Genomic DNA, 21,672 nt, shown 5'->3' with positions numbered 1-21,672 from the left:
CCAGGAGTTCTTTGTTCTGCTGCGAAGGGGCTGGGAAGCCTCAGGCCCACACCAGATGCCCCTTCGGCCTGGCAGGGAGGGAGGAGGGCCTGGCCGGGCAGATCGGCTGCACAAGAAGCCCAGCAGGGCAAAATAGAGGGGATCGGCTGGGGGGGGGGGGGAGAGGGCAGCCCCAGACCATGTTTTCAGTTGTTTTTTTCCCCCCCTCCCCTCCTGCAGCCTAACAGCACACAAGCAAGGACCTCGCCTGTCTGGCCATGCGGGGAGGGAGAGGGAGGGGGCACCTCAGGCGCGCCTAGGCACAGGGCAAAGCGTGTGACCGGAGGATCAGGCCCAGGACACCGGTGGGGAGTCAGTCAGGGGCTCCCCCCGCGTGGCTTTCGGGGGGGGGAGGGAAGGTAGCCGTGCACAAACAGCCTATGGACAGGACTGCTTTTGCCTGCTGGGGTTTGGGGCGTTGCCTGACGCCCGGGCCAGCCCTCGTCCCCCGCATGAGGACGAGGAGTGGGTGGAAGCCTGGCTTTGCGCAGCCCACTGCTTTCAGTAGGATGGGTGGAAACAAGGCACCTGAGCATGTGAAGAACGCAGGTCTGCCTTGCATGTTCTCTCCCCCTCCCCCCAATTCATCGAAGATGGGGGGGGCAAGCCTGAGAGTGGGCTGTTTTGGTGTTGAGCGGTTCTTATCCATTATGAGCTGGAAAACAGGCTGGTGCCGCTGCTCCCTGGCCTGGCTGGGAAGCAACACTCGCAGAACTTCTGCCTGAAACGGCCCAGGAAGAGAGCCGGCTGCCGCCCACAGCAGGCGAGCCAAAGCCCGCCCAGGCAAGGCCCGGGTGTGTTCCCGGCTCAGAGGGTATCGCCTGAGAGGCCAGGATGAAACCCCTGAAATTCATCGTGAAGGTTCATCATCTTCCCCCCTCCCAAAAAAACAAAACAAACAACACTTCAGCCAGCTTATCGACAAGGCTCCCGCAAGGATAAAAAGAATGGATGGGGAGGAGGGTGCGATGAGATCCACAAGCCGGACCCCCGACCCCTCCCGAGGTCGGCCAACTTGCACGCAGGGACCAAGGCGCGGAGCTACGAAGGGGCCCCCTTGCAGAAGGTAACCGGGCTGGGCTCCCGCGGCCCCTCCGCCTGTAATCGGAGCTTTGCTCCCTGCTTACGGATCAGCGTAGGAGGCCCGCGCTTCCCTCTCTGCCCCCCCTCCCCCTGCGTTCCCCTCTTGGGCCAAACATCTCCCCCCGCCCCCCCCCCCCCGGGAAAGACAAACTCTGTCTGCTGGCAATTCCCAGCTGGCGGAAGAGGCCAGCGGGTGTTCTTTCTCGTGCGCTCTCTGGCCTGCGCGTTCTGTGTTTCTACACACACACACACTTTTCCGTCACACAGAAACACACGGCCGGAGAGTACAGGGGAAGGGGGGCCACTGGCCCAGCCAGGCCGCTATGGGCTCTCTGCCCCCCCCCCCGCCACTAATGGCATTTGCAGAGAGGGACAGGGCTGGCCCAAGGGGGAGGACGAGACAAGGAGGGGAGACAGTTGTGGGGCAGGAAAACGGAGCCCCCTGAAAAAGAATGCAAATGAGAACGAGAAGGAGAATGAGAGGTGTGGGGTGGCGGTGGCGGTGGCGCGCGCGCGCGGGGGGGGGGGCGAGAGCTGTGAGCTGTAGCGCCTCCTCTCTCAAGCGGTTGTTTCCCCAGGCTTCGTGCAGGGCAAGAGGGCTCGGCTCTAAAGGCGTGAGCCACCCCTTCGTCCTGAAGACAGACCCCCCCCCTCTCCCATCACTTCTTGATGTCTCCGCAGCCCTGGGTTTGAACCCCCACCTCTCCCCGCCCCTTAGCAGAGGAGAGTCTTCAGGGGGTCCCGGGCAGGCATCGCCCTCCCTCCCCCTTTGCACCTGGGCAGCTCCCTCCCCCTCCCCCTCCCCTCCCCTTCCTCTCAGCTGCCATTTTGGAAAGGTGGGCTTGCTCCACGGATCTCCGGCTTCCCACCCCCTTGACCTGGAAGTATGAGCAGGGGATCCACAGGGGCCTTCTGCAACCCTGTCCTCCTCTACCCAACCGGGGTGGGAGGGGGGCAGTGTTTGGCCTGAGCTGTTTTGGCACCAGAGGACTGGCCGTGGGCTCAGCCCAGCCCTCTCTGGCTCGGCTCCGCCGGCTGTGCCTGGGCAGGTCACCCTCCGGAGCACAAAGGGGGCGGGGTGGGGTGGCCCCTGCCCCACAGGCAGCGGCGGCGGCCAGATGAAAGCCCAAGCGAGGGGAATCCTCTCCCTCCACTCTCTCGCGCACACACTCCTTCAGGCCTCCCCAGTCCACGGAGATCTCCTGAGGACCACCGCCGCCGCCCCCACCCCCGTGGCTCTGCCTTCCACGGCTTGTGGCCTGCCTTTTAGGTCTGGCAGGCTGGACCCCCTGGGCGAAGGAGAGAGACCGCGGAGTTGCCTAGGCCCACAGAAAGGGGGCCAAGAGGAACACACACACACACGCACGCACACACGCACACGGAACAACGGCCGCTCTGTCTCCAGCGTGCGCGCGTCTCCCCTTGGGACGGGCCAGACGGCCTGCCGGCTGGAAACTCTCCTGGCGAGTGACGTGGGAGGACTTTTTTTTGGGGGGGGAGGCCAGCAACCAGGGCCGAGGAATGGGCCACACCGATGAGGTCACTTCCGCCCCACCACTCCGGTGCCAACACGGCTCCTCGGCCAAGGAAGGCATGGCGTGGGGTGGCCGCCCTTACGGTCCACGCGTGGCACCCTCTGGTGCCGTGGCAGGACCTCGCCCGGTAGCAGTGTCCCTTGTTGCCGGGACCCCATGGGCTTCCCTGGCCCGGAGCCCCCCAACCCTGGCGCCCTCCCCTCCCGGCCCCTCCTCCACCTTGGCTGTTCCCGTCCCGACTGTAACGAGAAGCAGATGTGAAGAACTGCAGCCGCCGCCGCCGCCGCTGCAGCAGCAGCGCATAGAAGTCCGGGGGGGGGAGAGAGAGAGAGAAAGGGGGCCGCCAGGCAGGAACTGAACTCCCCACACCCCCTCCTTGTCCCGGCTGCCTTGTGTGGGGCGGGGAGGGTGCCTGGATGACCAAGGCCAGCCCAGGGCCAAGGGAGCCAGCCAGCGGCGGGGCAGAAGGGAGCGCAGGAGCCCCGGCCAGCCAGCGGGCAGGCGGGCGGGCGGGCGGGCGGGCTGGGGAGGCAGGGTGCTGGGGGGGCCTGGCCAGGCAGGCAGGAAGTTGGAGGGGGGAGTGAGCGAGCCCGCGCTGGGAAGTTTGCGAAGCTGTCAGTGAGCGGGGAGAGGCGTGATCAGCGGGGAGCAAGCAGCAGCCCTGCCCGCCCGCCTCCGACCAGCCGAGGCCAGCGGGGTGTGTGCAGGAGACGGAGGCACGTCGAGGTGGCCCCGGGAGCCGGTCTTCTCCACGCTGTGCCGCCGCCGCCGCCGCCAGCCTTCCTTCCTTCGTGCAGAGGGCCAGGGCTCCCGCCATGCACAGCTGACCGGGGCCCCCGAGGAGAGGACCCGGAGGGGCTCCTAGGATGGCCCGCCCTGCGGCCCTGGTGGCCGGCCCCAGGTGGTGGCTCTGGCTCTGGCTCTGGTGCGACGCGCTGGCTGGGCTGGCCTGGGCCATGAACTACCCTCCCCGGTACAGCCTCTACACAGGATCCCTCCTGCCCTTTGGCCAACTCCAGGGCGCCTCGCAGGCACCCCACGGCGCGCGGGTGGCAAGCCGCCACAGGTAAGAGAGCCTCTCCACCCCCCCCCCCGCGCAAGACCAGGCCGTAGGCAAGGGGAGAGGCCCAGCCAGAGGAGCAGGGCCCAGGCAGGACCCCCCTCCTGGCGCAGAGGGATTGCCCCCCCCCCAATCCCTCTGCGCCAGGAGAAGAGGAAACGGGCCGGCATCCTGTGCAGGAATCCGTCCTTTGGCCCTTGGCCGCTGGCCTTCCTCCGTGACTTGGAGGCCTGCCCGAGCTTGGAAGCCTGTTGCCTTGTTTTGACTAAAACTCCCATCATGACTGGTTGGGGGATTCTGGGAATGGGAGTCCAAAGTTCTGCTCCTCCTCCTCCTTTGGAGCTGAGCTGGAGCCAGGAAGCCCCCCCCCCCGTCCATTTGATGGCCAGAGGGGGGACAAGGAGGGGGCAGATCTGCTCTGCCTATCATCCTCCCCCCCTCGCCACCATGGCAGTTGCATGTGTTTGGGGGGGGGGAGAGAATGTTATTTGTGGGTTTTGTATGTTTTGGTTCCAGTTACAGTCCTTGATGGCATGAACGCTGCTCTACAGGAATGTTAAGAATAAAGGCGTTAATGAAGGGCTTGGGATCTGAGGGGAGGGCTTGAGCGGGAAGCCGTGGTTTTCCCAAGGCAACGGGCCACATCCTGCCTGCCCTGGGCCCATCGCTATCCAGAGAAGGTGGGGGAGAAGGGGCTCCTGTCCTCTGCAGGGTCGGGGGGGGCACACCCACCTCCCTTCACCCTTTTGTGGGAAGTGGGGCTTATCTTCCATGCCCATGTGTGTGAGAGAGGATGTTGGGGTGGGGAGGGGGTTGAGGGGAGTATCACAAGAGGGTTTCAGCACACACACACACACACACACACACACACATCCATCTCCTGCTGCAGTTGTAGTTGCGGCTGCCATAGATTCGTGGCATTTCAGGAGGTTTGAGGGGGAGTGTTTTTTTGGTGGTAGGTGGGAAATGTACTATGACACTCAACACCACCACCCCCAGCATCCTCTCCTTGTTGGGGAGGGCAGGCATGTGGGGGGTGGGAGAGCAAAGGCAGCTGGAGTTGGAAGGAATGTCCGGGGGGGGGGGACTTTTAGATAATCAAGCAGCCCAGATTATTTGGGAGTTACAAGGGAACCCCCTGCATGTCTGGCTTTGGAGGGACATCGTCAAAGAATGGGACGAGCAGCATTTCCATGGGGAGGTGGGTTCAGGAGATCACCAAAAAGGGGCTGTCCTTGGCAGTGGGATGAGTTGAGGTGGGAGGGAGAAATCAGCTGCAAAAGACTGAGCCCCCCCCCGCCTCATCTGAATGCTCCAGAGATTCCCCTGGTCAGCTTGCTGGGGTCACCACATTTTCCTTGAACATGCATATTCTCATAAGTGGTTTGTTGATTGGGGTGGGTGGGGTTACTAGCTTATCTGTCTATTTGTTCATAATTAGATAGAAGAAGTGCTCGCCCACCCTCGCCACCCGAGCAGCTTGCTGCTGGAAGAGTTAAACTTAGCCAGCAGTACTTACAAAAATAGACAGAATGAGTTGACAAACATGAAACTAAAATAGTGGCTAGAGAGAATAATAACAGATTGTCTCAAATCTCCAAAGTTTGTGGGAAACGTAGAGACTGGTTTAGTCATCTGCTGGAAACCCCCCGGGCGGCCTCCAGGGCCTGCTCTTCGATCCGTCTGGCTGATCCCTGAGGAGAAGGGGCCAAAGATGACACAACTCCCCTCCAAGCGGCGGGTGCCCCCCACCCTGCCCTTGGGACGGCCTCACCGACGCAAGACTTTCCAGAGAAGTCAGTCCTCCCACAAACTGCTACGTGTTTCTCTGAGCAAGTGCCGGCTGGTTTCCTGCCCATATTGAAAAGCACTCTGTCCATGCTCAGAAAGGTACTCTGTTATTTTCTCATGTGCGGCATTCTGGACCTTGGCCGAGATACACCACTAAATCACTTCAATGTTTCCCAGCATTACTGTCTTTTCTGGTGAGTCTTGCTGCCTCGTGATGTGCTCCGAGTACAACAGCCTCGGTGTTGTCATTTTTCCTTTTAGTTAGACTTCAGGCTTGGTTTGATCTTTTTTGTTGTATAGTTGTTAAGTCATGTCCGACTCTTTGTGACCCCCATGGACCACAGCACCACGGGCTCCCAGAGTTGGGTCAAATGATCTGATCTAGAACCCACTTATTGGTCTGTCTGATGGTCCAAGCTGTCCACAAAGCTCTCCTTCAGCACCATTACGGCACATGTGTTGATTCCCCCCCCCCAAAACAAATCACATTTCTTCACCATCCAACTTTCACACAGTCCCTGGGAATGCCACGACATGGATTGTCTCCATCTTGGGTCTTTGTTCAGTTTCGTTTTGTCTTGTGACATCGTGTCAACTCTAACTCGGGGCAACCATTTTCCAGTAGAGACTCCTCAGCGGCCGTTTCCTCTTCCCTTCTTCTGGGGTCACCCTGGGATCGCTGTGCAGTTTGCCACCCAGGCTGGCTCTTCTCCCTGGAGTCCCTGTGGGGGATAGAACTCCCAGCCTCTGGACCGGCAGCCTGACACCAAAACCACTGAGCTACACAGCCAGCTGTTAATTGAGCAGCACACCTTTATTCTTAAGGTCCTAGTCCTTAGTCACCCTTTGAAGGCCCAGTCGGTCATCTTAGGATTCTTGCCTGCAGTTAGGAAATCCCGTCCTGCTCCTGTCCCCCTTCCACCCCCACCCAGGCTCCACACCATCAGGGGGAAATGGCCGGAAGAGAGAATTCCAGTGGGCGGGTGGCAGGGATGGTCTCCAGGTGAGTCCAGCAATGATTAACCCAGGAGGGTGGGAAGCAGCCTTGAGTTTCGTGGGGGGAGCCCCTTCCCTCCTGTCTCCCCCCGACCAGGCCAGGTCACCCTCCTGGACCAAATGTCTGCAGAGCTTTTCCAGGTGAACAAGGAAAGGCACCACAATGTGGCCTAGAGCCAGCTGGCCGGCCATGGGATCAACTCCTAACACAGCGCTGGAGGGTGGGGTGGAGGTGGGGGGGTGGTGGAGGAAGGGGTCAGCCACCATTTGCAGCCTTCGCTGCCATAAAAGGGCTGCAGTAGCCAGAGATCTGGCCTGTTTGGGACAGAGGCAGGAGAGTCTTGGTGCCACGGCCTCTGCAGACAGGATCCGAAGGCCGGAGAGCTGGAGGGCAAACCAAGGGTCATCGGTCCACCCCTCGCCAAGGCAAACATCCTTGTCCAAGGCACCCCTGACAGACAGACAGCTGGCGGTTCTCTGCTTCGAAAACCTACTAGGAGGCAAAGTCCGTAGTCCACCTTCTTCTGAGGCGGCCTGTTTGGGTCCAAAGGGCTCCAGTCCTCCAGCATCTCCTCCAGGATGCAGGGAGGTTCTGCTCCCTTAGACCTGGGCACCTGACATCGGGTTTAAGGAGGCTGGGCCCTCCTGGGGATTGCCCCTCTCCCTGCCACTGGCTTTGCCGCTACTGGGAACCAGAGAAAGTGGGAGTGGCCTGGGTCTCAGAGCTCCCCCCCCCCGCCACCGCCACCACCACTCCGAGTGGATGGACTGAGCCCTGAGTTGGTTGTGGCACGCCTGCCCTCGGAGCCCTCCCTTGTGGGCAGCCGTTGGGGACACTCCAGCTGTCGTCCTTGGCCACATTGCATACCCAGACATCCACCCCCCCACCCCACCCACCCCCCGGGAGCGTTTTCTGGGTGCTGCCTTCTCCTGACCAGTGAAGCCAGCCAGAATTCGGGAGGAAGATGGTGATGGGGTGGGGGAGGGGAAATGAAGGAATCCGGGTGGAGGACTGGTGGCTTGAGGGAAAGCGGAAGGTGGCTGCCTGCCCAGAACAAACAGCCAGAGCGCCGGAGTTTGGGTTTGGGGTTTTTTGTGTGTGTGGGTTTTTTTTATTTTTTTTTTGGTTTTGTATTTTTTTTTTTTAATCCTCTGAGGCCCACTCCTGGGTCCCAAATAGGACACTTGAGCCGGCCAGGTTGGAAGTGGCTCCAGGCAAGGCTGGACCCAGGCAAGCTCCCTCATTTGAGAAAGGGGGCCAGTGGCATTCGAAAGGCTGGGGCCAACGCCCTGTCAGCATGGCGTGAGGGCTGAAGAAGCCGGGACCTTTGGCAGGCCTCATTTTGCCCTGCTTGGGAAGAGGCTGTTGGACTCTGAGCACCTCCCGAGAAGGCAGGATTCTCTGGAAAAGACCCTCCTGCTGGGAAAGGTGGAAGGCGGCAGGAAAGAAGCCAGACGGACAAATACGAGATGGACCGACTTGAGTCTGCGAGAGCTGCTTTTAAGGACAGGCCTTTTGCAGGTCACTGATTCTCACCAGGGCTGCCAAAACCCGGCAGTGACTTGATGGCCCATCCTGTAAGAATAACGAGGCCAGGCGAAGTGCACCCTGGGCTGCAGAAACTCCTGTGGCAAGAAACCTGTCCGTCTTCAACATGAAAAGAGGTCCACACACACAGACACGCCCGCCGGGCTTCCCACCACGAACTCCGACTCACCCTCTCTGTTGGGACTGACCACGGTTTCGGAGATGCCAGTGTTTCCTTTGGCCCAGCAAGTTTTGGACGCCTTGCAAGAACTTCCCAGACGTGGATTTGAGTAGAGGCAATGCTGGGGACAAGCCTTCCTTCGTTTCCTTCTGCTTGTTTTCCAGGAGGGGGGTTGAGAGGGAGGAGGCCCCCCCATCTTGCCTCTTCAGGCGAACTTCCTCTCCCCACTCAGATCACAGCCAACCCCACCTGGGCGGTTTATGGTTTAGTAATGCAGGCTATAAAATGCCTCCCACTAGCAAGCTGGGGGGCGCTCAGTTCCCCGGCCTGGGAAGAGCCCTTCAAGCAGAGTTCTCCCTGCAGGACAGCCGTTTAGCCACCTCCGTCGTTCGCTGCTTCTAGAGCTGCGGGGCAATTTCGTCCTGCCCCTCCCCGCCCAACCAGCCTAAAATGGGCGGGGGGGGGCCTCTCTGGGGTGTCTAGGTCCGGAAGGTGGCAGGGTGGGGGTCGGGTGTCTGCAAGGCTGGGCGGAGGGCAAAGGTCTGGGAGGGCAGGAGCGGAGGGCACAGCAGCGGCCTGCGATCGACCCTTATGCACGTGCTCTCCTCTCCTCTCCACCCCGCCCCCCCCCCGCTGCAGGAACTGGTGTGCCTACGTCGTGTCACGCAGTGTGAGCTGTGTGGTGGAGGACGGGGTGGACACGTACGTGAAGCCAGATTACCAACCGTGCGTCTGGGGGCAGCTGCAGTGCCCCCGTGTTGTCACGTGAGTACGGAGTCGACGTGCAAAAGCGGCTCAGGATGCACGCGGGCGGCAAGGGGGGGCCCTTCCCCGCCACCAGCAACTGGCAGCCCTTAGGGCAGTGGGCACCGGGCACCAGGCTGCGTTGGTCGCCCGGGTGCCGCCTCTGCCGGCTGCCTGGCAGCAAGGCTACGGGGAGCCGTGGGGTCACGGGCGGCCTCCTCCGTGGGTGGATCCGGGGAGAGGCCGGATGCCTGTGGGTGCCGCCTGGCGTGTGCCCTGCCCCGCCGGGAAAGGGACGGACCCTGGCGCCCGCCGGATGGGCCCGCGGGGTGGAAAGCGGACGGCCGCCCCCAGGCGCAAAGGCCTGCTCCGCCACCGCCCGCCGGCCGGCCGCGGTCTCCTCGAGGGAGCCCACGCTGTGCTGGGGGCGGGAGGCGAGGGGGCTCCTCGGAGGGAGAGGATCCGGATGCGCGGGGCAGCGAGGGAGGCCGGGCCGCAGCGGCGCCTGGCTGGCTGGCTGCTTCGCCCTTCGGCAGCCCAGGAGACTGGCTGTCCGCGTCCCTGCGGGCAAGCGGCCTCGACGGAAGCCGCGACTCACGGCCCGCAGCCCGGGGCGAACGAACCCCTCCGCCCTCTCCCCACCCAGCCGGGCGCCCATCCCAGCGGCTTCTCCTCCCTCCCTCCCTCGGGCAGGTACCGGAGCTTCGTGCGCCCCCGCTACAAAGTGGCCTACAAGACGGTGTCCGACATGGAGTGGCGCTGCTGTCCCGGCTATTCGGGCGACGACTGTGCGGAAGCGGGGGTGTCGCTGACCACCCCCCGGCCCCCCCGGCCGCAGCCCGCCCGGCCCAACCTCTCCGGCTTCAGCAACCCGCTCAGCGGCCTTGGCGGAGAAGGTACCTGCCGGCGGAAGGCATGGCATGAGACGCGCCTGGTCGGGCCACGTCCCGCGAGGAGGAGAGCGCCCTCGACCTGCGGCTGCCCAGCCACCCCCGGGGCGCCCGGCCTGGTGAAGACGAGCCCAGGCGGGGCCCGGCGGTTGGGGCGGGGAGCGCAGCCGGGGGGGGGGCGGGCAGCCTGCCTCTTCTCGCTCCCCTCCCGCCCCGAGCGCTCACAGAGGCTGGCATTGGACAGAGAGGGGCAGACGGGGGGGGGGGGGCGCGCGGCTCTGCCCCTCTGCCTCCGGTAAGCAGGAGGCAGGCAGGCCTTTGCCCGAGGCTGAGGTGGGGCCGCTGCCCTGTTGCCCTCCTGGGCTGGCTCTGGGCCCCAGGAAAACAAGGCCCTGCGGCAGAAGCTGGCCACCGTCGGCGCCCCCCCCCCCCTTTCTCCTCTCCTCTCCTCTGCCAACGCCGCCGCCTCTTTCCTCCCCTCTCCGCTCAGGGCCCAGGGACTCGGAGAAAGTGCGCCAGCTGGAGGAGAAGGTGCAGAGCCTGGGGAAGCAGCTGCAGGACCTGCAGTCCACCCTGCAAGCCAGCAACACCAAGCTGGTGGAGGACGTGCGCCGGGCGGTGGAGGCCTCCCTGAACGGCAAGCAGCCGGCCGACGCCGCGGCCCACCCAGAGATGAAGGAAACCCTCAACGAGATCCAGCTCCACCTGCAGCGCCTCGACAACCGCATCTCCAGCCACGAGAACGGCCACGGCCCAGGGACCCACGGGTCGGAGGACCGGGGCGAAGGCCTGCGGGAGCTCGAGCAGCGCCTGCAGGCGTCCTGCGCCTCCTGCCTGAGCGGGGTGGAGGCCCTGCGGAGGCAGCAGGGAGAGGACCGGGAGCGCCTGCAGGCCCTGGAGAAGAGGGTCTCCTCCATGGACCAGCAGCACCGGGAAGCCATGGACACGATCCGGCAGCACGTGAGCCACCTGGCCAGGCCCCAGCCGTCCAAAGACTGCTGCCCCCTGCTGGAAGGTCGGGTGACTGGGCTGGAAGGGCGCATGGATGCGCTCTCAGACGCCTTGGTGGCTCTGAACGAGCCCTTGGCCCCGCGGCTGCCGGCCACGCCTCCCTGGAGCGTGGACCGGCGCATGTCGGAGATGGAGAGCCGGGTCAACACCACTCAGCGTGGCCTGGAAGAGCACTTCGTGGACCTGCAGGTGATGCTTGACGGGGTGGACGAGCGCCTCCGGCGGGCTGAGGGGCAACTGGATTCCGTCTTGTCCCGCCTGAATGAGTTCCAGAGCCACGTCCACCGGGCTGTGGCCAACCTGTCCCGGGATGTGGGGGGCCTGAAGGACAGCAGCCTGCAGCAGCAGGGGGCCCTGGAGCGCATGCGGGGGGCGGTGCACACCTGCACCCAAGTCTGCACCCCACCAGGCAACCAGGACTCCCAGATCAGCACCATCCTGAGTGACCTCGAGCGGCGCGTCCTGGACAACGAGGGGCAGCTGCGGCTGCTCGGCTCCAACCTTCACCAGCTGGACGTCTCCAGCAAGCTGCGCAGCCTGCACGGCCTGGTGGGGGCCAACCGGGAAGCCCTGGGGAAGCTATCCGGAGAAGTGGGCGAGCTGGAGAGCCGGCTCATGGTCTCCATGAGCGCTGGGCCCCCGGAGCTGGCCAGGTATTCGAACCACACCAACCGGCGCTTGGAGAAGCTGGAGCGGGAGGTGCAAGGGCTGGCGGCCCACCCTTGCCAGCCGGCCTGTTCGGATCTCCGGAGCGAAGTGGGGCAGCTGCGGGCACAGGTGGAGAACTGCCAGGCTCTCTGCCAGCCCGTCGGGAGGAGGCCAGACGACCTGGGCCTCCAGCCGGGCCTCGATGCCTCCAAGCCCCTGGATGGCTTCAGCGTGATCGGCGGCAGCTCCAGCCTCCACCTCCAGACGTTGCAGGGGGAGCTGTCAGAGGTGATCCTGGGCTTCAGCTCGCTCAACGAGACCCTGGCTGGGCTGCAGGCCACGGTGGAGAAGCACCAGACGGACCTCCACGAGCTAGGGACCACCAAGGACCGCATCATTGCCGAGATCAACCGGGTGCAGCAGGAGGTGACCGACCACGTGGGCGAGAGCGAGGAGCGCTTCCAGGTCCTGGGCCGCGAGATCCACCACTTTGGCGGCACCCTCCGGGTAGAGGCCTCGGATTGCCGGCGGGCCTCTGGGGGGCTGGCGGAGCGGCTGGCCAAGCTGGAGGGCACCTGCGAGCGGCTGGACCAGGTGTCCGGCAGCCTGCGCAAGATCAAGGAGGGGCTGGACAAGCACGTCTCCGCCCTCTGGGGCTGCGTCCGTGAAGTGAACGGGACCCTGCGCACTCATGAGGCCCTGCTGGAGAAGATCCATGGCAACCAGCTGGTCACGATCCACCGCCGCCTCAGCGCCCTCAACGGGTCCCTCCAGACGCTGCAAGGCAACTTGCGGGACTTCACCCTGCAGGATTTCACAGGTAGCGGGGGAGGAAGGGAAGGGGAAATGTTGCCAGGGAAGGCTGACCCGACTTGGGGCTGCCTGGAGGTGGACTCTCTCTGCTTCTGGGCACGCTGGCTAATGGCTCTGATCGAATGCCTCCTTCTCAGGACCTCAGGGGCCCCCAGGACCGGTGGGCCCTATGGGGAGACAGGGCCCCCCAGGCCCGATGGGATCTCCTGGCAAGGACGGAAGGACCGGTGCTGCGGGACCGCCAGGTGAGGAGCTGCCGGGACTGGTTGCTTGGCTTGCAGGGCCCCGAGGTTTTGCACTTCTTCAGGGCCCCCACCCTCCTCCAGCTCTCTAGCCTCAAAGGTGGTCGGAGAGCTTTCAGGGGGCTCCCCCTAGAGTGGCTTTGCAGCATCCAGAGGCCCAAACCCCTGGACTCAGAAGAAAGGTGCCACCACCTCTGCCCGCCCCATCCTCCTCCTCAGCCTGGGAGCGCCAACCCTGAAACTGCTTCCAAGAGCTGGGTTTCAGAAAGTAAGGTGGAGGGCAGTGACACCCACTGAGCGGGCAGACATTGGCTCAGATGCCCAGGATTTCCCTTTTGCCAATTGCTGACACTCCCCCCCCCAAGTGCTACACTAACCACATCCAGGGTGTGTGTGTGTGTGTGTGTGTGTGTGCGTGCGCGTGTGTGCGCGCGCGGGCGCGCGCGCGCGCCAAACGGCCCATAGAGGAGCATCCAGCCTTGTCTTCCTTGAGGCTTGGCCCACGGTGAAAACTCCAGCCCCTTTGTAAATCGCCAGGGATAAGGTGGCCCCTGCGTGGAGTGGGTAAGAGGACGGTGCTCCCATAGGAGGGACCACCACCACCACCACCACCAACCCCCCTCTCACCAGATGCCCTTTTCTCTTGCAGGTCTCCCTGGAGAACAAGGTAATCCTCACCCAGCATTTCTGCCGCAGCCTCTCTGGGGGCACCAGAGTGGGAGGGGAGGGTGGGGACCCCTGGGGGGGTTTGCCTTGACCTTTGCCTCAGGAGACCCCCTTGCTCCAGCTGGCTCAGCCTTGCCGGGGCTTCTCTCATGCACCCTCTCGAGCCGGGGGTGGGAAAGGACCTCCTTCTGGGAAAGGAAGCGCCGGCCTTCGCCGATTCCGGCATTCAGAAGCTATCCAGTACAGGTTGGCCGTTCTATTGATTGCGAGGGGAATCCCTTTGGGGAACCTGACGGTGTTTCTGTGCGTGAAACTCCAGTCAGGCGGGGGATTGGGGGCAAAAAAGGCAGATGCCATTGCAGGGCTGAAGGAACAAAGCGGGGGGGGGGCTGTGCATGTGTGTGTCATTCGGTGGGATTTTGGGGGGGGTTCACCTGCCCTCTAAGGGACGTGGTGGCGCTGTGGGCTAAACCACAGAAGCCTGTGCTGCAGGGTCAGAAGACCAGCAGTCGTAAGATTGAATCCACGCGACGGAGTGAGCTCCCGCCACTTGTCCCAGCTCCCGCCAACCTAGCGGTTCGAAAGCATGCAAATGCGAGTAGATAAATAGGGACCACTTTGGTGGGAAGGTAATGGTGTTCCGTGTCTAAGTCGCACTGGCCATGTGACCACGGAAGATTGTCTTTGGACAAAACGCTGGCTCTGTGGCTTGGAAACGGGGAACCTTTACCTTTACCTTTTTTTACACCTGCCCTCTCCTCTTGCAGGGCTGCCGGGTCCAGCTGGAACCGCCCCCAAAGTCTCCTTCACGGCCTCACTGACCTCCTGGCAGGGGGAGACGGGGACCATCGCTTTCGACAGGGTGCTAGTGAACGACGGCGACGCCTACGACCCGGACTCAGGTAAGTCAAGAGGGGGAGGCAGAGTCCTCTGGGAATGCCCGTCGCAGGATTAGATCACAGGTCTCCCTGATGCCCAGGGGGGAGGCGAGAGCTGAGTTCTGCCCCCTCTCTCCCATCTGGCCTTGGGCACTGACACCGCAGAGGGAGCCTGCATGCCCCCCCCAGATCCACCCCCTTGCACCCTGGGCAATTACCTCCCTCTCCTACAGGTATATTCACCGCTCCCATTTCTGGCCGCTACCTGGTCAGCGCCATCCTGACCGGGCACCGGGGGGAGAAGATTGAGGCGGTGCTGTCCCTCTCCAACCTGGCCATCGCCCGCAGCGACTCTGCCGGCTACCAGCCCGAAGGTCTGGAGAACAAGCCGGTGGCCGAGAGCCAGCCCAGTGCTGGGGCCTTGGCCGTCTTCACACTGGTCGTCCCCATGGAGGCCGGGGAGCCCCTCTGTGTGGACCTGGTCTCTGGCCAGCTGGCCCATGCGCCGGACGAGCCCCTGACGGTCTTCAGCGCCGCCCTGCTGTACGAGGACGAGGAGCTGGGTCTCTAGACCGCTCCAAGAAGGGCAGGAAGGAGCAGCCCCCCCCGGCCCCCCCACCTAACCTGTCAAGGGAGTGAGGATGCCCCCCCGCCTCCCTCCCTTTCCATCCTGGTGGGGCCCTAAGGTTTAGGTCAGGAGCTCTGCTCCTTGGGGCCCTGCCGGGAGTGGGTGGGTAGGTGGGGGTTTTTCCAGTGCCCGCAGATCCTGCAACCCTTGATGGCAAAGCGGCTCCCCTCGGCGTCAGCCACAGGGCGTGGGGCACGCAAGGACTCTGCCCAGCTCTGCACATCGCAGCCAGCTAAGGAAGCCCCACATCCTCTGCCCCATCTACCCAATGGGTCTGGCCTGCACCCAGGGCTACTGCCGACTCAAACAGGCCAAGAGAGTCTATTAAAGGGCGGCGGGGGGGGGGGGGGTTGCAGAGAGAGAGAGGAGTCCCTTTTTGTTATTTATCTGTGTCTGTCATAACCCAGAGAAACTACCGCCCGCCTGACCGCCCACCCGCCCTCCGGCCAGCCCAGCCACCTTGCAGTCCCAGCAGCCAACTGCCTGCCTTGCTCACGCTTTCTCACAGCCAGGAGAGCCTCCCCCTTCCGCCAGAGTCTACCACACAGCCGCCCAAAAGCCAAGCTGTCTCTCACACTGTGACGAGCAAGCAAGTGCCAGTCCCTGGACTGCCCCCCCCTCCCCTGCAAAGGAAGGGCCCGCGGTGAGGGGAGATCCCTGAGAAGGGTGGGGGGGTGGGGATGGGGGGGGAGGAAGACCCTCCCTGTGCAGTTGTCTCCATGGAGTGATGGAAGCCGTGGGAAGAAGAGGAAAGGGCCCTCAGCAGGGGCCTCCTGTGTGGGTCACCCCCCCCCTCATGTATCACTGCCTAATGGCCCAACTCTTGCTACAGGTATAATGACGATTGAATAAAGAAACACCACTTTTTGTAAAAAAAACACAAAAAAACCCAAACCCACCACCCTGGGCTTGTGTGAGTGTCTCTGCCCCCCACCCCCACCCCTCCCCCACCTTTAGCCATCATCACCATCCGTCTGAGACCACGGACACCTTTACTGGGCCACAGAAGCAACAAAGGCAACAACAGAGCCGTGCTCCCCGGAGCGGGCCCTTTGCGCTTGCACAGAGGCAAGGGCTTAAGGAGAAGCCACAGCCAAAGGAGAGGGTTACGCCAGGGCACGACCGCCAGGCACGGGGGTCCAGAGCTCAGACAAGCTTAGCAGTGGGAGCCAGGCGCTGCCAATTCCCCCCCCCCTCTATAAAGGAGGACACCCCCCTCAGGGAATCAAAAACAGAGGGGGAAGGTGGGTGGGTGGGCCACGAGAAAGGTCTCTGAGCCCTGCTGCAGTCCTGCGGCTCAGAGCAGATTCCTCTCTCCCCCCCCCCACCAGAAGAGGAGTCTTTGCTTCTCAGTTTGCGCCAGGCTCCAGCTGATGGGTCAGGGAGGGGGGGGTTCTTGTGGAGCCCTGAAGCGTGTTCAGCCCCCCCCGCTGTCCCCAAAGGAAGGGGCGAGCTGCTCCCAGCAGGCCCTCCAGGGGGGGGGGCGGCTCAGAAGTCTTCATCCCAGCCAGAGAACTCCTCCTCGGGCAGTTGTGGTGAAAGAGAAAACCGCTTGAAGTTGGCGTAGGGGGGGCCCTGGAGGAGGAAAAGGCAGAGGCGGTTGGGTCCAGAAGCGTTCCCCCCCTTCCACTCTCTGTATTGTGTGAGAAGCCAGGAGGGGCTGGACAGTGGGGGGGGCCAGATAGCTACCCCTCCTCCCTGCCCTCCCCTCCCCCCCCCGTACCTGCTTGAGCAGCACTGTGGTGGGGGCCTCCATCTGCCGCAGTGCCAGCTTTTTCCAGGAGAGGGAGCTGAACCATCTGGGGGGGCAGGGAGCGAATCAGGCATGAGGTGGAAAGGGACTGCCAAGGGTACCCAATCATCTGCGCCCCCCCCCCAACGCCCAATGCCATAGTCTTGCCCTGGCAGCTCCCGGATGCCATTCCCCACTGAGAGTGGGAATCACTGCTGGAAGACACACACACACACCCCCGTGCGCACCTCTTTCCAGCTCTGGGATGGCCTCCCCTCTCCTCCAAAGCCTTTGGTGGCATGCAAAGGAGGCACCACCGTACTGGGTTCGTGGGCCTGGAGGGTGGCTAGGAGACCAGCCCAGGGGAACCCCCCCCCCCCAAATCAGAGCCACAGGAGATTCTGGAACACATTGCCAAGAAATGTAATCACCGCTGCTTGGAAAGGGGGCCAGACAATCAGTGGGGAAAACAGCTGCTAGAGGGTGCTGCTAATTGAGAGAGATGAATGAAGCCTCCACGCAGAGAGGTGAAAGGGTGGGTGGGGATGGGTGGCGGTGGTGGAGGGCGGCCGTCAGACACCTCAGGGGAGTGCTGACCAATGGTCGCTCCAACCTCTCGGCTACCCTGGCCCCGCTCCATGCTTCTCCTGGTTCCTCCCCTCCTGCCCAGCCTTCTGCCCGGGAGACCCACCTGTGCTTCCGGATGGCCCGGATCCCACCGCTGGTGTTGCCCAGCCGTTGTCCTGGTCGGCGCCTGTCGTGAAGGTGCGGAGAAGAGGCTGGGTTTTGCTCCTTTGCCGGGGGGGGGGAGGGGAGGGGAGGGGAGAGACAGACACACACGCACACACGTGCGCACAACCTTCGCCACGGGTTCAAAGGAAGGGTTGGTTTTCCTGATAGTAATGGTGGGCGACCTCCAGAGGTCCAGGCCCCCTCCCCAAGGAACTCTGCCCCCCCAATTCTTCTCACAGCACAGCAGCTTTTAACCACAGGAAGCCTCCTGGTGCCCTCTAGTGGCCAAACACATGTTTAATTTATTTTTATGTTTTAATTCGGGAGCTATTTTGCTGCATTTTATAGGCCCCCCCAGTGCTGGAGGCCAGGAAAGGGCTTTCAGAGGCAATTAAAAAATACAGTAATACGTTTTTTGGCTGGGTTCTGATCCTAGGAAGGCTGGGGGGGGGGAGCTGCACACGGCTCCCCCCCCCCCCCTTTTTATGGTTTAACAATGAAGGCAAAGAAGAAGCTGAGCCTCAGAATAACTTCTCATCATGGAAAGAGGATTCCCCCCAGCAGAATCTGGCTGGGACTAGGGTCCTTTCAGGGGAACTTACTTCTGAGTAGACCTTTGCCACGCACTGACCTTTCATCAAACCATTAGACGGCTGAGCATCAGCAGCATAGGCAGCGGGGGACCATCTCCCCACCACAGCAAGAGGAGAAAGGTACCCTTTCTGGGGAAACGGCATCAACCTCTCCAAAATCCCAGGGCCCCCCAGGCCGTGGGACCAGGCGGATGGATGGCAGGGAGGGGTTTGCTCTGTCGGGGGGGGGGGAATCCCGCACTCCTAGAACAAGGCAAGGCCACCGAGTCCAACCCCCCCTGCTCAAGGCAGGAACCCATGACGGGAGCCTTTGAGTGGGGAGGGCTGTGGGGTGCCCCCCCCTCGGAGGTTCTAAGGGGGAGCCTAGGATCAGCCAAGGGACGCCGGTCCTTGGCCTTCGAGGGCAGCCGTCTCCCCATTCAGGAGCAGCAGGCCGGGGGCTTTTCTGTCTTGAATGTGACGATTCAAGGTTCGCATTAACGGCTTCTACCTGCTATTTTTTTGGGGGGGGGTGAGCAGCCTGGAACAAGGAGGGTGCTGGTCTGCACAGCACTTCCGCTGTGGATCCTTTTCTCTCACCTTGCGAATATTTGCAACAACGTGCAAGGCACAACAGTGCGCCCCGCCCTCAATCCTGCCCCCGGGGTGGGCTGGACCCGATAACCCCCTCGGGACCCCCTTCCTTCCGGTCTGAAGCCCGGGATTCTATTCTTGCTGCAGGGAATGCGTGAGTTCAAGAGGACACGGTGCCCACCTGCCCTGCCCTTCCCTCGCGCTTTCCTAGTCAGAGCAGAGCCCACCTCAGAGTAAGCACCCCTCTCCCCCCCCTCAGCTCAGTGCGGATTGGGTCCCAGCGGGGAGACCCACCTGCAAAGCTTGGCCACGATGGAGCAGGCCGCTTCGCTGACAAAGACTGGGAAGGAGAAGACGCCGTCCATGATCTTGCTGTAGATTTTCTGAGGCTCAGCACTGTGGAACGGGGGGCTGTGTAGGGCAGGAAGTGGGGGGAGTGATGAGGAAGTGGGGAGTGCCCCCCTCCCATAGGGACAGCCTCCCTGCCACTCCTTCCGCCCCTTCTCTGACACTGCTGAGCCGTGGCAGGAAGGACGTGGCTTTTTTGACTCCCAGAACAGTGGGACTCCCTCCTTTGCAGGGGAGGGAGCGATTCAGGAGGGGCCTTCTGGAGACCCGGCTGGTTGGCCCCCTGCCTCCAAGTCCTCAGCCACCTCCTCCCCATCGTTTGGCCCCGTCCTGCCTTGGGGGCCCCCTCCCCCCTCCCCCTAGGTGCCTCTGGGGGTGAGGGGGAGCCTCACCGTCCTACAAGCATCTCAAAGATGAGCACGCCAAGGGTCCAGAAGTCCACAGCAAAATCGTGGCCCTCGTGACGCAGGATCTCTGGGGCCAGGTACTCAGGGGTCCCACAGAAGGAGTAGGTCTTCTCCCCACGCTTCAGGGCCTTGGCAAAGCCGAAGTCCACCTGGAAGGGAGCAAGCAAAAGGGGGAGTTATTGGGTGGGAGTGGAGGGCAAAGAAGCAGCCCCTGACTCTCCTTTCAGAGCCAGACCCAAATGAGGGTGCACCATGAGCGCGCCCCCCCCGCCCCTCCTTTGCAGGTGAAAGGCTGCCAACTTCAGAGAGAGTAGGCAAGTTCATCAGGGTGGGGTGGTGGAATATTGTGGCCCGTTCACTGAGTCAGCCAAGTGGAGGGCAGACGCCCTTGTAAAGACCCGCTGCTCCGTGGAAGGGGCAGAAAAAAGAGACACGTGTGTCTGTGTCTGCGCGCGCACACACACCCCCTCATTGGGGGCCTCCTGAAGGTTTCTAGTGACCCCCAGTTGGACAAAGGTCTGCGGGCGGCTGCTTCCCACCCCCCCAGGGGTGTCCTTACTCTCTGCCAGGAGACAAAGAGTAAGTTGGGCCCCCAGGACCTCGGGCCCCACCCCACCGACCCACAGGCTCTCCTGCCCCAGAAACACTCCTTTCCTTGAAGGAGGCATATCCTTCAGAGAGACATCTGGGGTGGGGTGAGGTGGAGAGCCAGCTCCCCCACGCGTATCTTTGCACAGGGTGTCACAGTTTGCTTCCTCTCTCCCACAGAGGAAGCCCCCCCCCCCCCGGATGGGGTGGGTGACCCATCGCTGGAGGTCTTCAAGAAAAGAGGAGACCGCCCTCCGTCCAGGATGGTCTGAGGTCTCCCGCCTTGGGCCGCAGGGGGTTGGACTCCGCGGCCCCTTCCAGCCCTACCGCGGTTCAAGGACTCTACGACAGGCCGAGCCCAAGGGCTCCGTTCTCTTTCCAAAAGGGCCCCCCCCACCCTCCTCCCCTGCCCCACAGCGTGGTTACCAGCTTGATGTAACCCTGGGCATCCAGCATCAGGTTCTCAGGCTTCAGGTCGCGGTAGACGATGCCTTGGGCGTGCAGGTAGTCCAGGGCCTCGACCACACAGGCAGAACAGAAGACCGCCACGGGCTCCGAGAAGCAGCGGCTAAAGGGAGAGGCGGGAAGCGGGTGGACCAAGAGAGGGGAGCCATTCAGGGGCCTCCCTGGGGGGGGGGGGCCTTCAACCTCTCCACGCCAGACCCGGAAGGCTTCACCTCGACCCCACAGTCCTGGCCCAGCTCTCTCTCAAGGACCACGTCTCCCTGGATTGGCTGATTAAAAGCATGCGGAGAGACCTTTCTCTCAGTCCCACCCCCTTTGCAGGTGGGTTTGGTGGAGAGACATAAGAGACGACCTTCCTGGCTGCTACTCCCAAACTCTGGAACTCCCTCCCACTGGAGGCCAGGCTGGCCCTCTTTGCTGCAAGCATGCAAAGACCTGTCTCTTCAGGCAAGCTTTTCTATAATGGCTGAGAGGGGTTTTTAAATGGATTGTCATACTTTCCAGCTTTGAGCGTGTGTGTTTTTTAAACATGGCATTTGCTTGATCCTTTTTAGTATATGTATACTCACCATTGTTAGTTTTAATATTGTCTTTTAATGATGTAAGTCGCCTTGGGTTCTTTTAAGGAGAAAGGCAGGGAGATAGATAGATAACCAGTTGTATTGGCTCTTGCCTTTCCACTGGACCATTTCAGCAACGTGGAAAGGGGGGATCTGCTGCTTGGGTAACAGCTTGTCCTCCATATTACTTTACCCGGGCTTCATGCTCTGGAGAGAATCTGGAGAGAACACTCCTCAATTCAGAGCATGTTACCATAGTCTATCGAGACTGAAGGATGCCTATGATGATGATGAGATAGATAGATAGATAGATAGATAGATAGATAGATAGATAGATAGATAGATAGATAGATAGATAGATAGATAGATAGATAGATAGATAGATAGATAGATAGATAGATAGATAGATAGATGGATGGATGGATGGATGGATGGATGGATGGATGGATGGATGGATGGATGGATGGATGGGTGGGTGGGTGGGTAGGTAGGTAGGTAGGTGGGTAGGTAGACAGACAGACAGGCAGGCAGGCAGGCAGGCAGGCAGGCAGGTAGGAGAGGCATCTGAACAGCATGCTCCCAGTATATGATTAGTAAAGGTAAAGGTTCTTCTTGACATTTAGTCCAGTCGTGTCCGTCTCTAGGGAGCGGTGCTCATCCCCGACTCCAAGCTGTAGAGCCAGCGCTGGTCCGAGGACAGTTTCTGTGGTCACGTGGCCAGTGCGACTAGACAAGGAACGCCGTGACCTTTCCCACTGTGGTGGTACCTCTTTATCTACTCGCATTATAACATGCTTTCGAACTGCTAAATTGGATAGTCCTCACCTAATCCCACTGGTAAAGCCTGGCCTCTCCAGGATGGAAAGGGGACGTAGGTTCCTGCTTTGTCCTCCCCCCCCCAATAAATACTCAAGGAATGTGTATTTTGGGGATTCAGAGCT

At 61.9% G+C, this 21,672-nt stretch overlaps 2 protein-coding genes across 3 annotated transcripts in view; one reads left to right on the top strand and one right to left on the bottom strand.

The window, feature by feature from the left end:
- Nucleotides 1–2,703: 2,703 nt before the first annotated feature.
- Nucleotides 2,704–16,220, top strand: EMILIN1 (elastin microfibril interfacer 1). The gene is made up of 8 exons (XM_020808291.3): nucleotides 2,704–3,723; nucleotides 8,853–8,978; nucleotides 9,651–9,853; nucleotides 10,338–12,326; nucleotides 12,457–12,564; nucleotides 13,211–13,228; nucleotides 13,995–14,129; nucleotides 14,339–16,220. The coding sequence occupies exons 1-8, from the start codon at nucleotides 3,524–3,526 to the stop codon at nucleotides 14,674–14,676; spliced, it is 3,117 nt and encodes a 1,038-aa protein (XP_020663950.3). The 5' UTR covers nucleotides 2,704–3,523; the 3' UTR covers nucleotides 14,677–16,220.
- The window catches only part of LOC110087006 (cGMP-dependent protein kinase 1), a 21,864-nt gene continuing 15,900 nt past the window's right edge, over nucleotides 15,709–21,672 (bottom strand). For both annotated transcript variants that reach the window (XM_020808336.3, XM_020808335.3), the window contains exons 16-21: nucleotides 20,133–20,274; nucleotides 19,104–19,267; nucleotides 18,658–18,774; nucleotides 17,157–17,219; nucleotides 16,457–16,532; nucleotides 15,709–16,308 (exon numbers count right to left, since the gene is read on the bottom strand). In XM_020808336.3, coding sequence (XP_020663995.1) covers nucleotides 16,222–16,308; nucleotides 16,457–16,532; nucleotides 17,157–17,219; nucleotides 18,658–18,774; nucleotides 19,104–19,267; nucleotides 20,133–20,274 — 649 coding nt within the window. In that variant the 3' untranslated portion in view covers nucleotides 15,709–16,221. The remainder of the gene's footprint in view (nucleotides 16,309–16,456; nucleotides 16,533–17,156; nucleotides 17,220–18,657; nucleotides 18,775–19,103; nucleotides 19,268–20,132; nucleotides 20,275–21,672) is intronic.

Source organism: Pogona vitticeps, chromosome 1, assembly GCF_051106095.1.
Source record: "Pogona vitticeps strain Pit_001003342236 chromosome 1, PviZW2.1, whole genome shotgun sequence".
In the NCBI taxonomy this organism is placed as follows: domain Eukaryota; kingdom Metazoa; phylum Chordata; class Lepidosauria; order Squamata; family Agamidae; genus Pogona; species Pogona vitticeps.
The sequence above is the reverse complement of the archived record's forward strand: the minus strand, read 5'-3'. Positions and strand labels throughout refer to the sequence as shown.